This window comes from Nerophis lumbriciformis, linkage group LG11 (assembly GCF_033978685.3).
Source record: "Nerophis lumbriciformis linkage group LG11, RoL_Nlum_v2.1, whole genome shotgun sequence".
Classification (NCBI taxonomy): Eukaryota; Metazoa; Chordata; class Actinopteri; order Syngnathiformes; family Syngnathidae; genus Nerophis; species Nerophis lumbriciformis.
The window spans coordinates 47,621,534-47,634,241 of NC_084558.2; the positions used below are offsets into that span (position 1 = coordinate 47,621,534).

Genomic DNA, 12,708 nt, shown 5'->3' on the forward strand with positions numbered 1-12,708 from the left:
AGACGCACAGATTGAGATACAGACGCACAAATTAGTAGACGGACACATGAATGGGATTACAGACGCACAGATTGAGATACAGACACACAAATTAGTAGACGGACACGTGAATGGGATTACAGACGCACAGATTGAGATACAGACACACAAATTAGTAGTCGGACACGTGAATGGGATTACAGACGCACAGATTGAGATACAGACGCACAAATTAGTAGACGGACACGTGAATGGGATTACAGACGCACAGATTGAGATACAGACACACAAATTAGTAGACGGACACGTGAATGGGATTACAGACGCACAGATTGAGATACAGACGCACAAATTAGTAGACGGACACGTGAATGGGATTACAGACGCACAGATTGAGATACAGACACACAAATTAGTAGACTGACACGTGAGTGGGATTACAGACGCACAGATTGAGATACAGACACAAATGAGTGCATGGACAGACTGAGATACGCGCTTGCAAACAGTTCTGCTACACTTCCATACAGTGGTGTAAGTTCTCTCCTTGCGTAACAAATAGGGCGTTATGAATCGAAAAGTATCTTGTAATGCCACTCCGCTCCTCACGAGGCAACAGTAAGTGTGCAAGGCGCTTGGGTCATGGAGTTAAGGAGGAAGACATTGAGGCTGTTCAGGTGGAATTATTCTACGACAAGTAACACTAATATGGCACAACACGTTCAAACCATGGCAACATCTGCATAGGCTGCTTTTTACTGTCCTACTTTCAAGAAATGGACGGTGTTTTAGGCCGCAACGACCTTTTCCAGCCTGGTGATGAATATTCCTCGGTATGGATTAACTTGTGGTTCTTTCTCTTGCTATTCTTTCTTGCGCTGTCTCAATATGAGAAATGGTTGTAATGCACCTGTGCTGTAACTGTAACTGTAACTGTAACTGTAACTGTAACTGCATCACTTGGACTGTTTACAAAGTACTTCCTGCTCTGCTGAGGTGCTCGATGGACCTTGTTGATGTTCGGCGAGGGCGCGGTTGCTGGTTCGATCGCCTCTTCCGTCCAGTTCTTCATCCTGAAGATTAGAGAAATGTTTATCAAACTAAAATTAGACAATTGGCCTTTAGCACCGTCCTCGCTACTGAATATTATTAACTTTTTAAATTGCCTAAATTGTCTCTTCAGTTCCTTCAGTAAAACTGAACCAAATGTACTGAATAAGTATGTAAATATTGAAAAATAATAAGGTTAGAATATAAATATAACCGTAAACATGGAGAAATAAAATGGTGTCGTAATTTACTCTAATAATAACATTTTGTTACATTAATAACAGAAAAACGAAGTAATAATGCTATGAAAATAAGTCATAATATATTGAGCAAAAGTCAAAATGTTAAAAAAATATATATGTGATAATATTACAAGTTCAGAGTCCTTTTTTTTAAAAGGGAGTAATTACAATTATTTAAAATATGTAGAATTTTTTAACCAATATATAACATGAATAAATAAAAATAATTACAATTTAAATATATATACATATTTTTTTAAACAAGAATAAATCAATGTAAATTAAATATAAAAATAAGTAAAGAAATAGATGGCTTAATATTTTAAATACAAATATAACATTATGAGGTCACACAATAGCTAAAACTTTTCATTCATATACTTTATTATTTTCTTCGAGGCAGACAATATTTTCAGTACAATTGATGGAATCTTTACAACAATAAAATCCATTCATTGTACTGACAATATTGTCGGAATAGAAGAAAATTGAAAAGTGGAGTCAAAAAATTAAAACTTCATATTTGTTTTATCATATATGAAAAAATAACATGTCCAATATGCAATAAATTAATATAAAGTCAATTTTAATAGTACTTGCAGTTTATTCCAATAATTACATTTTGATTTAAGTTGGTGTATGTAATTGCATTGTAATGAGAAAATGTATTTTATTTTATTTTTTAAATCATGTGGATATGAATTAATCATAACAAATAATAATACAATATGACAAATAAGTATAATGTTGAACAGACAGAAATGAAATGGTCTTGCTCTCTATAGTTTGTCAATGTGTCCTTATTTCTTATTTTTATGATTTAAAATAATATTGTTCCCTTTCGCACCTTTTTACGCTGTTTTTGTTGCAAGTAAAGACATTACTCGATAAAAGATACTAGTGTGTAGAATAAGAGTAAAAATAAAAAAGAATAGTAAAAAAAAGAAAATAAGAGTAAAAAGACATGACTAGTCGATAAGACAATACTAGTGTGTAGAATAAGAGTAAACAGACATGACTAGTCGATTAGAAACAATACTAGTGTGTAGAATAAGAGTAAAAAGACATGACTAGTCGATAAAACATAATACTACTGTGTAGACTAAGAGTAAAAAGACATGACTAGTCGATAAAACATAATACTACGGTGTAGACTAAGAGTAAAAAGACATGACTAGTCGATAAAACATAATACTACTGTGTAGACTAAGAGTAAAAAGACATGACTAGTCGATAAAACATAATACTACTGTGTAGATTAAGAGTAAAAAGACATGACTAGTCGATAAAACATAATACTAATGTGTAGACTAAGAGTAAAAAGACATGACTAGTCGATAAAACATAATACTACGGTGTAGACTAAGAGTAAAAAGACATGACTAGTCGATAAAACATAATACTACTGTGTAGACTAAGAGTAAAAAGACATGACTAGTCGATAAAACATAATACTACTGTGTAGACTAAGAGTAAAAAGACATGACTGGTCGATAAAACATAATACTACGGTGTAGACTAAGAGTAAAAAGACATGACTCGTCGATAAGAGACAATACTAGTGTGTAGAATAAGAGTAAAAAGGCACGACTAGTCGATTAGAGACAATACTAGTGTGTAGAATAAGAATAAAAAGACATGACTAGTCGATTAGAGACAATACTAGTGTGTAGAATAAGAGTAAAAAGACATGACTAGTCGATTAGAAACAATACTAGCGTGTAGAATAAGAGTAAAAAGACATGACTAGTCAATAAAACATAATGTGTAGAATAAGAGTCAAAAGACACGACTAGTCGATAAAACATAATACTACGGTGTAGACTAATAGTAAAAAGACATGAATAGTCAATAAAACATAATACTACTGTGTAAACTAAGCGTAAAAAGACATGACTAGTCGATAAAACATAATACTAATGTGTAGACTAAGAGTAAAAAGACATGACTAGTCGATAAGAGACAATACTAGCGTGTAGAATAAGACTAAAAAGGCATGACTAGTCGATTAGAGACAATACTAGTGTAGAATAAGAGTAAAAAGACACGACTAGTCGATAAAACATAAAACTACGGCGTAGAATAAGAGTAAAAAGACATGACCAGTGGATTAGAGACAATACTAGTGTGTAGAATAAGAGTAAAAAGACATGACTAGTCGATTAGAGACTATACTAGTGTGTAGAATAAGAGTAAAAAGACATGACTAGTGGATTAGAGACAATACTAGTGTGTAGAATAAGAGTAAAAAGACATGACTAGTCAATAAAAGACAATACTAGTGTGTAGAATAAGAGTAAAAAGACATGACTAGTGGATTAGAGACAATACTAGCGTGTAGAATAAGAGTAAAAAGACATGACTAGTCAATAAAACAGTGTGTAGAATAAGAGTAAAAAGACACGACTAGTCGATAAAACATAATACTACTGTGTAGACTAAGAGTAAAAAGACATGAATAGTCGATAAAACATAATACTAGTGTAAACTAAGAGTAAAAAGACATGACTAGTCGATAAAACATAATACTAATGTGTAGACTAAGAGTACAAAGACATGACTAGTCGATAAGAGACAATACTAGCATGTAGAATAAGACTAAAAAGGCATGACTAGTCGATAAGAGACAATACTAGCATGTAGAATAAGACTAAAAAAGCATGACTAGTCGATTAGAGACAATACTAGTGTAGAATAAGAGTAAAAAGACACGACTAGTCGATAAAACATAAAACTACGGCGTAGAATAAGAGTAAAAAGACATGACTAGTGGATTAGAGACAATACTAGTGTGTGTGGAATAAGAGTAAAAAGACATGACTAGTCGATTAGAGACAATACTAGTGTGTAGAATAAGAGTAAAAAGACATGACTAGTGGATTAGAGACAATACTAGTGTGTAGAATAAGAGTAAAAAGACATGACTAGTGGATAAGAGACAATACTAGTGTGTAGAATAAGAGTAAAAAGACATGACTAGTGGATAAGAGACAATACTAGTGTGTAGAATAAGAGTAAAAAGACATGACTAGTGGATAAGAGACAATACTAGTGTGTAGAATAAGAGTAAAAAGACATGACTAGTGGATAAGAGACAATACTAGTGTGTAGAATAAGAGTAAAAAGACATGACTAGTGGATAAGAGACAATACTAGTGTGTAGAGCCGCCCATACGACCAGATGCCCGCACCGTGTCCGCCGTCTCCTCCCCTTCAGTGTGCTCCCCGTAGAGGCCGTAAAGCTCCAGGTCAGACAGAGCGCTCTCCGCCGCCTCCTCGTCATAGTCAGTGTGGTAGTCTGACTCCTCTGACGGGGAGGAAGGGGAGGACAAAAGGATGACATTGTGTGATGTGAGGTCACAGGTAACACGTGGAAGGTGAGGGAAGAAGGAGAGTCCAACTTACGGTCATGTGAAAAAGTCACAGCTTTTAAAAAAAAAATTTTTTTTTTTAGAAATGACATTTGTGGCGCCTTCTACCCCTTTGCTATAATAGGTGTGATATAGTGTTGTCATCATCAGGCTCGTGCTCAATGACTTATGCACCACTTTGGAGTCATTCACATTTATTATGTAAGACAAGAACACACATGCTTTTCTTTTTTTTATGTATTCTAAGTCGTAAAATATGGCAAGTAAGAGGTGGCTAACAATGCAGCTAATAGGCGCACACTATAAAGTCCTCTCAAAAACATCCAAAAAGCGCCAACAATAATCCATTTACATGAGTAAAGTATTAGGCATCTTGTTATTATAAGCGCTAAAGCAGAGGGACTACTTTTAGTCAGGGCGCTAACTAGCTTATGCTGCTATATTGACATATTGAGCTGCTGCATGGCCTCTGAGTTGGTGAAAGTTATTTCTAGATGACAAATCATGAGAAGGTTGTGGACATAAACCCACAAGTTGGTCAACTTTTGACATCCAACTTAGACCCGGAGATGGGGAAGATATAAACATCCCGCCATTCTTTATCCCAGTGAGAGCAGACATTGTACTGTAAGCGATTGTTTTATTATGTTTGTATATCTTGTTTAGCGCTTAGCAATACTGCTACATGATGCTTAGTGTTTGACGAAAGCTGCATCTGTTTAGCACGCAGCTTCTAAAACTCGTAGATCATCCTCCTTATATTCAGGCTCAAAAATAGAAGTTTCTGGATCAATCATTTGTCCCAAATTAGTCTTTGTTGTCTCTCATCAAGTCTGCCATGATTAGTAGTCTTGTTGTTGTTGTTGAAGGGAAAATTAACGTTGTGAAATTAATACACTTAAAATGATAACCTACTCAGTGGCCTAGTGGTTAGAGTGTCCGCCCTGAGATGGGTAAGTCGTGAGTTCAAACCCCGGCCGAGTCATACCAAAGACTATAACAATGGGACCCATTCCATCCCTGCTTGGCATCAAGGGCTGGAGTTGGGGGTTAAATCACCAATTATTCCCGGGCGTGGCACCGCTGCTGCTCACTGCTCCCCTCATCTCCCAGGGGGTAAACAAGGGGATGGGTCAAATGTAGAGGACACATTTCACCACACCTAGTGTGTGTGTGTGTCAATCATTGGTACTTTAACTTTATAAAAATTAGTAAATATTACATGTTATTATGAATGTTACTAGATACTACATATATATAACCATGATGGGAGGTTTTTCAATGTTTTTAGAATGACTCCAATTTAAATTGTTAGCTGACTTTTTCTAATGTTTATTTATGACTTAGAATGCATAAAAAAAACGTGTGTTCTTGTCTTACGTGAGGCATGTGAATGAAAAAATAAGTTGCCCTTTAAGTTGCATACAGGTTTTGATGGATGGCGGCCATGGTTCTGGACCAATCTTGCTCACATTTTCCACACACGTGCCGGTCGGTCCTTCGAAAGTGTGTGCCAAGTTTGGTGGCGATGCGGCCAAACATGCCCGAGTTACAGCGCATGTTTTGTAGAGCCCATTTCGCTTGTGTGAGGGTTTTTCCAAGTCAGTTCACCCTTAGCGCCACCATGTGGCCGTGTTTGTCAGTCAAGTAATAGCAATGTCTCGAGAATTGTGTGTGTGCTGCGGTTCAGGAGTAGAAGGGCTGGTTGGTGATAATGAACATTTTTCACATGACTGTAAGTGTGTGCAGCAACACTGCAGTTTTCAAGCAGAAACCAAACATGTCACTTTTTTGCTTCACTGGCTGATATACGGTGGAACCTCTTAAAGCAAACACTTACCGTATCTTCCGGACTATAAAGGCACTTCTTTTTTCCCTACGCTTTGAACCCTGCGGTTTATAAAATGGCGTGGCTATATTATGGATTTTTACTTCGCCGTAATGTTTTGTGTTCGACAAATAGTTTTCGTAGAGACACCGACAAGGTGTGTTATTGTTTGTGCTGTGGCGCCATCTTTTGGCCGAGTTCGCTCACTGGTTGTGCTGCGGGTTGAAAATGCACTTCCTGTTTCGTGCCTTGAACCGGAATCGTAAGTCCCATTTTGTCGACTTGTCCATGGCGTCACTCAAGGGACTTTTGTAAGTTTTACAATATAACTAAAGCAATTCTTACTTACTAAAGCGTCCCATGTGTGATGTCTATCGGAGTGTTTTCACTCATATTTGTACGTTTTACAATATAACTAAAACGATTCTTACTTACTAAAGCGTCCCACGTATGATGTCTATCGGAGTGTTTTCATGCATATTTGTACGTTTTACAATATAACTAAAACGATTTTTACTTACCAGAGCGTCCCACGTGTGATGTCTGTCGGAGAGTTTTCATGCATATTTGTACGTTTTACAATATAACTAAAACGATTCTTACTTACTAAAGCGTCCCACGTGTGATGTCTGTCGGAGTGTTTTCATGCATATTTGTACGTTTTACAATATAACTAAAACGATTCTTACTTACTAAAGCGTCCCACGTGTGATGTCTGTCGGAGTGTTTTCATGCATATTTGTACGTTTTACAATATAACTAAAACGATTCTTACTTACTAAAGCGTCCCACGTGTGATGTCTATCGGAGTGTTTTCATGCATATTTGTACGTTTTACAATATAACTAAAGCAATTCTTACTTAGTAAAGCGTCCCACGTGTGAGGTCTATCGAAATGTTTTCATGCATATTTGTACGTTTTACAATATAACTAAAACAATTCTTACTTACTAAAGCGTCTTATGTGTGATGTCTATCGGAGTGTTTTCATGCATATTTGTACGTTTTACAATATAACTGAAACGATTCTTACCTACTAAAGCGTCTTATGTGTGATGTCTATCGCAGTGTTTTCATGCATATTTGTACATTTTATAGTATAGCTAAAACGATTCTTACTTACTAAAGCGTCCCACGTGTGATGTCTATCGGAGTGTTTTTATGTATATTTGTAAGTTTTACAATATAACTAAAACGATTCTTACTTACTAAAGCGACCCACGTGTGATGTCTGTCGGAGTGTTTTCATGCATATTTGTACGTTTTACAATATAACTAAAATGATTCTTACTTACTAAAGCGTCCCACGTGTGATGTCTATCGGAGTGTTTTCATGCATATTTGTACGTTTTACAATATAACTAAAACTATTCTTACTTACTAAAGCGTCCCACGTGTGATGTCTATCGGAGTGTTTTCATGCATATTTGTACGTTTTACAATATAACTAAAACTATTCTTACTTACTAAAGCGTCCCACGTGTGATGTCTGTCGGAGTGTTTTCATGCATATTTGTACGTTTTACAATATAACTAAAACTATTCTTACTTACTAAAGCGTCCCACGTGTGATGTCTGTCGGAGTGTTTTCATGCATATTTGTACGTGCTATCGTAATGTAATCAAGCTGGCGTCGTTAGCATTAGCTAATATGCTAACAGGTTTACGAGTGTCTGTGTTAGTATTATCAACTTACAATGGCATTCTTTTTGTATTGTTTCACTTTCACAAATTCCTCAGTAAAATCACCAATTATTATGTATGTTTGGCTGATTGGAGAGCTAGCTTCCGCTTCTGTTTTGTTTGGTCAGCCGTTTTACAGACACCGTTTGGAAACAATCACGGAATACAGTATAACTGTCATATTTAATATGCCAGTTATTTAAACATATTTCCTAAACCAAACATGCAAAATGGCTAATAATGCCTGAAATAATGTATCTTTGTGAGTTTTACTAGAAACATATGCTTTTTTTTTTCAAGGCTTGCAAACACATACATTTGTTTTTTACTCAATATGACAGTATAACTGTCACACTCAATATGACAGTTATTTAAACATAATTCCTAAACCAAACATGCAATATGTCTATAAATGCCTGAAATAATGCATCTTTGTGAGTTTTACTAAAAAAAACATGATTTTGTAAGGTTTGTGATTACCAAAAAATAGGGTTTTACTCAATATGACAGTAATGTTCTTAGAATCCTGAGATAATGCGAAAAAAGCAATAAAAAAAATATTCAAACATAATTCCTAAACCAAACATGCAAAATGTCTAGAAATCTTTGAGTTTCACTAATCTTTTGTAAGGTTTATAAAGACAAATAGTAGTTTTTATTACTCAAAATGACAGTGTAACTGTCATACTCAATGACAGTTATTTAAACATATTTCCTAAACCAAACATGCAAAATGGCTAATAATGCCTGAAATAATGTATCTTTGTGAGTTTTACTAGAAACATATGCTTTTTTTAAGGCTTGCAAACACATACATTTGTTTTTTACTCAATATGACAGTATAACTGTCATACTCAATATGACAGTTATTTAAACATAATTCCTAAACCAAACATGCAATGTCTAGAAATCTTTGTGAGTTTCACTAATCTTTTGTAAGGTTTGTGATTACAAAAAAACAGGGTTTTACTCAGTATGACAGTAATGTTCTTAGAATCCTGAGATAATGTGAAAAAAGCAATAAAAAAAATATTCAAACATAATTCCTAAACCAAACATGCAAAATGTCTAGAAATCTTTGTGAGTTTCACTAATCTTTTGTAAGGTTTATATCGACAAAAATTAGTTTTTATTACTCAAAATGACAGTGTAACTGTCATACTCAATATGACAGTTATTTAAACATATTTCCTAAACCAAACATGCAAAATGGCTAATAATGCCTGAAATAATGTATCTTTGTGAGTTTTACTAAAAAAAACATTAGATTTTGTAAGGTTTGTGATTACAAAAAAACAGGGTTTTACTCAGTATGACAGTAATGTTCTTAGAATCCTGAGATAATGTGAAAAAAGCAATAAAAAAAATATTCAAACATAATTCCTAAACCAAACATGCAAAATGTCTAGAAATCTTTGTGAGTTTCACTAATCTTTTGTAAGGTTTATATAGACAAAAATTAGTTTTTATTACTCAAAATGACAGTGTAACTGTCATACTCAATATGACAGTTATTTAAACATATTTCCTAAACCAAACATGCAAAATGGCTAATAATGCCTGAAATAATGTATCTTTGTGAGTTTTACTAAAAAAAACATTAGATTTTGTAAGGTTTGTGATTACAAAAAAACAATGTTTTACTCAATACGACAGTAATGTTTTTAGAATCCTGAGATAATGTGAAAAAAGCAATAAAAAAATATTCAAACATAATTCCTAAACCAAACATGCAAAATATTTAGAAATCTTTGTGAGTTTCACTAATCTTTTGTAAGGTTTATAAAGACAAAAAGTAGTTTTTATTACTCAAAATGACAGTGTAACTGTCATACTCAATATAACAGTTATTTAAACATAATTCCTAAACCAAACATGCAAAATGGCTAATAATGCCTGAAATAATGTATCTTTGTGAGTTTTACTAAAAAAAACATTAGATTTTGTAAGGTTTGTGATTACAAAAAAACAATGTTTTACTCAATACGACAGTAATGTTTTTAGAATCCTGAGATAATGCGAAAAAAGCAATAAAAAAATATTCAAACATAATTCCTAAACCAAACATGCAAAATGTCTAGAAATCTTTGTGAGTTTCACTAATCTTTTGTAAGGTTTATAAAGACAAAAGGTAGTTTTTATTACTCAAAATGTAACTGTCATACTCAATATGACAGTTATTTAAACATAATTCCTAAACCAAACATGCAAAATGGCTAATAATGCCTGAAATAAATGTATCTTTGTGAGTTTTACTAAAAAACATGATTTTGTAAGGTTTGTGATTACAAAAAAATTGGGTTTTACTCAATATGACAGTAATGTTCTTAGAATCCTGAGATAATGCGAAGAAAGCAATAAAAAAAATATTCAAACATAATTCCTAAACCAAACATGCAAAATGTCTAGAAATCTTTGTGAGTTTCACTAATCTTTTGTAAGGTTTATAAAGACAAAAGGTCGTTTTTATTACTCAAAATGTAACTGTCATACTCAATATGACAGTTATTTAAACATAATTCCTAAACCAAACATGCAAAATGGCTAATAATGCCTGAAATAAATGTATCTTTGTGAGTTTTACTCGAAACATATGCTTTTTTTTTAAGGCTATATATCTGCGGCTTACAGTCAGGTGCGGCTATTACATGTAAAAATCTTTTTAAATGAAGTGGGTGCGGCCTGAACACCGGTGCGCTCTATGGTCCGGAAAATAAGAGTACTCTTAGGAGCCTGAAGAAAGAAAGGGCTATACTGTACGTGGAGCGTATCATATTACGTCACTCTTCACATCGCATGGGCTTAATGGTTTGTACATTTTTAGCAGTGGCTCACTTGTTTTTACACTTAAAAATGTTCAAGGTCGACTTAAAAGGAGAGAGGTTCCACAGTAATAAGTCAATATCGCATGCAAGAAGCCAGAAGTGAACGAGTCCCACACAGAAAGAAAGGAGATGATATAGCATCAGCATGCGTGTGTGTGCATGTGTGTGTGTGTGCATGCGTGCACCTGTTTCACATGCTAAAATGAAAGACTTCGGGCCTGATCTACTAAGTTCCAAGTAGCAGGCGCTAAACAGTTAGTGTCAACTATAAAATAGTGTGCTATTTGTAGGCATGTGATCTACTAAGACTGCAATTGATAGCTGGCGCAGACCGCCCTATTCAATTGAGGACTTTGCGTGTGTCACCATGGAGACATTCATGTATTATTTTGTGTTATCTATTTATTCGTGTTGACATGCTCCGACCTGTGCCGTTTTGTTACGTTTCCAAACATGCAGCACACAAATATAATATGTACCACTTTTTATGAAGCAGTCCTACCGTTCATCTACAACAGAAATTGGTTTATTTTTTCTTAGCGCTAAAATCAACTTCTTAAGTCATCCAGCTTTTTATAGAATTATAAAAGGGTATTGCTGATTTGACCATATGTGTAATATTCTAATTTGTGTCGTAGAACGGAGCTGCAGTAGGTCAGCACGTTCTTTTCACACTAAAAGAAGACGCAAATAGCGCTCGCAGTTGAGTTTTAGTCTCGATAAATCACGCTACGTGCGCTCAGGGGTGGGCACCGTTCACATTTGAACCGATACGGTACCAATTCCCAGTACTTGGGAAGTTGTGTTCATAAATATTGTTTGACAATTAAATTGTATTTATTGTAACATTTAGAAATGAGCTGTATAGGCTATTTATGGTATCTTGTCTAACTAGGAAGTACCTTTTTCCAGGATGTGTTATGTTGCACCCTACAAAGTGTTTATACTGTAAGTCATGCGCATACAAATTGCCCATCGGGGACAATAAAGATTTTCTAAGTCTAAGTCTACTACACACACAAGCTGTTTGAGTTGAACACTCATCTGTTGTGGAGGTGCTGAAATTGCCATGTAAAATCGCTAATGCTAATAGTAGCCCGTCGAGGACAAATCCAATGTAAATTAGCATCAAGCTAGCACATTTTGGAAGAGTGGAGCCTTACTTTATGTTGGTGTTTTTTTTACCAAGCACACTTTCTTTGAGGGAGTTTGGCTGAGTCCGCTCTCAGTGCTGCTTGACTGATTGTTCACGTCAGGTGCCACAAATGTATCGTGATACGGCAGCGTTGGATTTTACGTGAATCGATACCTGGTGATACCGACAGAATTCGGCCAGTGCCTATACAAGTAATGAATTAGGTACCCGTCCCTAAGTGTGCTGAATAATTGTGTGAATGCCCAAGCATCAAAACGTGAGCGCCCCCAAAAATAATAACAACAAATAAAATCAGATTACCCAGAATTCCCGCTTTTTCGGGATATTTTTCCCATAGAAAATGAATGGGCCACTTTTCGAACTTGCACAATTCCCACATTTCTCAACCGATTCGGACCGTTCCACCATCCACACACTCATCTCACTACTTTCTAAAGTCGAAAAATTTCCAGGAATTCCCATAATTCCTCATTTTCCACAGCCTTAATTCACCTCTTGGAACGTTTTCACAATCCACATTTTTCAAAACGCTTTTGACCATTCCTCTCAGTTGAGAAAATAAATGTTCCTATTT

General features: G+C 35.0%; 1 protein-coding gene across 3 annotated transcripts in view; it reads right to left on the reverse strand.

Moving 5' to 3' along the window:
• Window positions 1-906: 906 nt before the first annotated feature.
• Window positions 907-12,708, reverse strand: part of pnpla7a (patatin-like phospholipase domain containing 7a) — a 112,148-nt gene continuing 100,346 nt past the window's right edge. For 2 of the 3 annotated variants that reach the window (XM_061966464.1, XM_061966463.1), the window contains exon 35: window positions 913-1,052. In XM_061966464.1, coding sequence (XP_061822448.1) covers window positions 1,048-1,052 — 5 coding nt within the window. In that variant the 3' untranslated portion in view covers window positions 913-1,047. Of the gene's footprint in view, window positions 1,053-4,462; window positions 4,579-12,708 lie in introns of all 3 variants that reach the window. The other variant, XM_061966461.1, reaches the window with a different exon arrangement.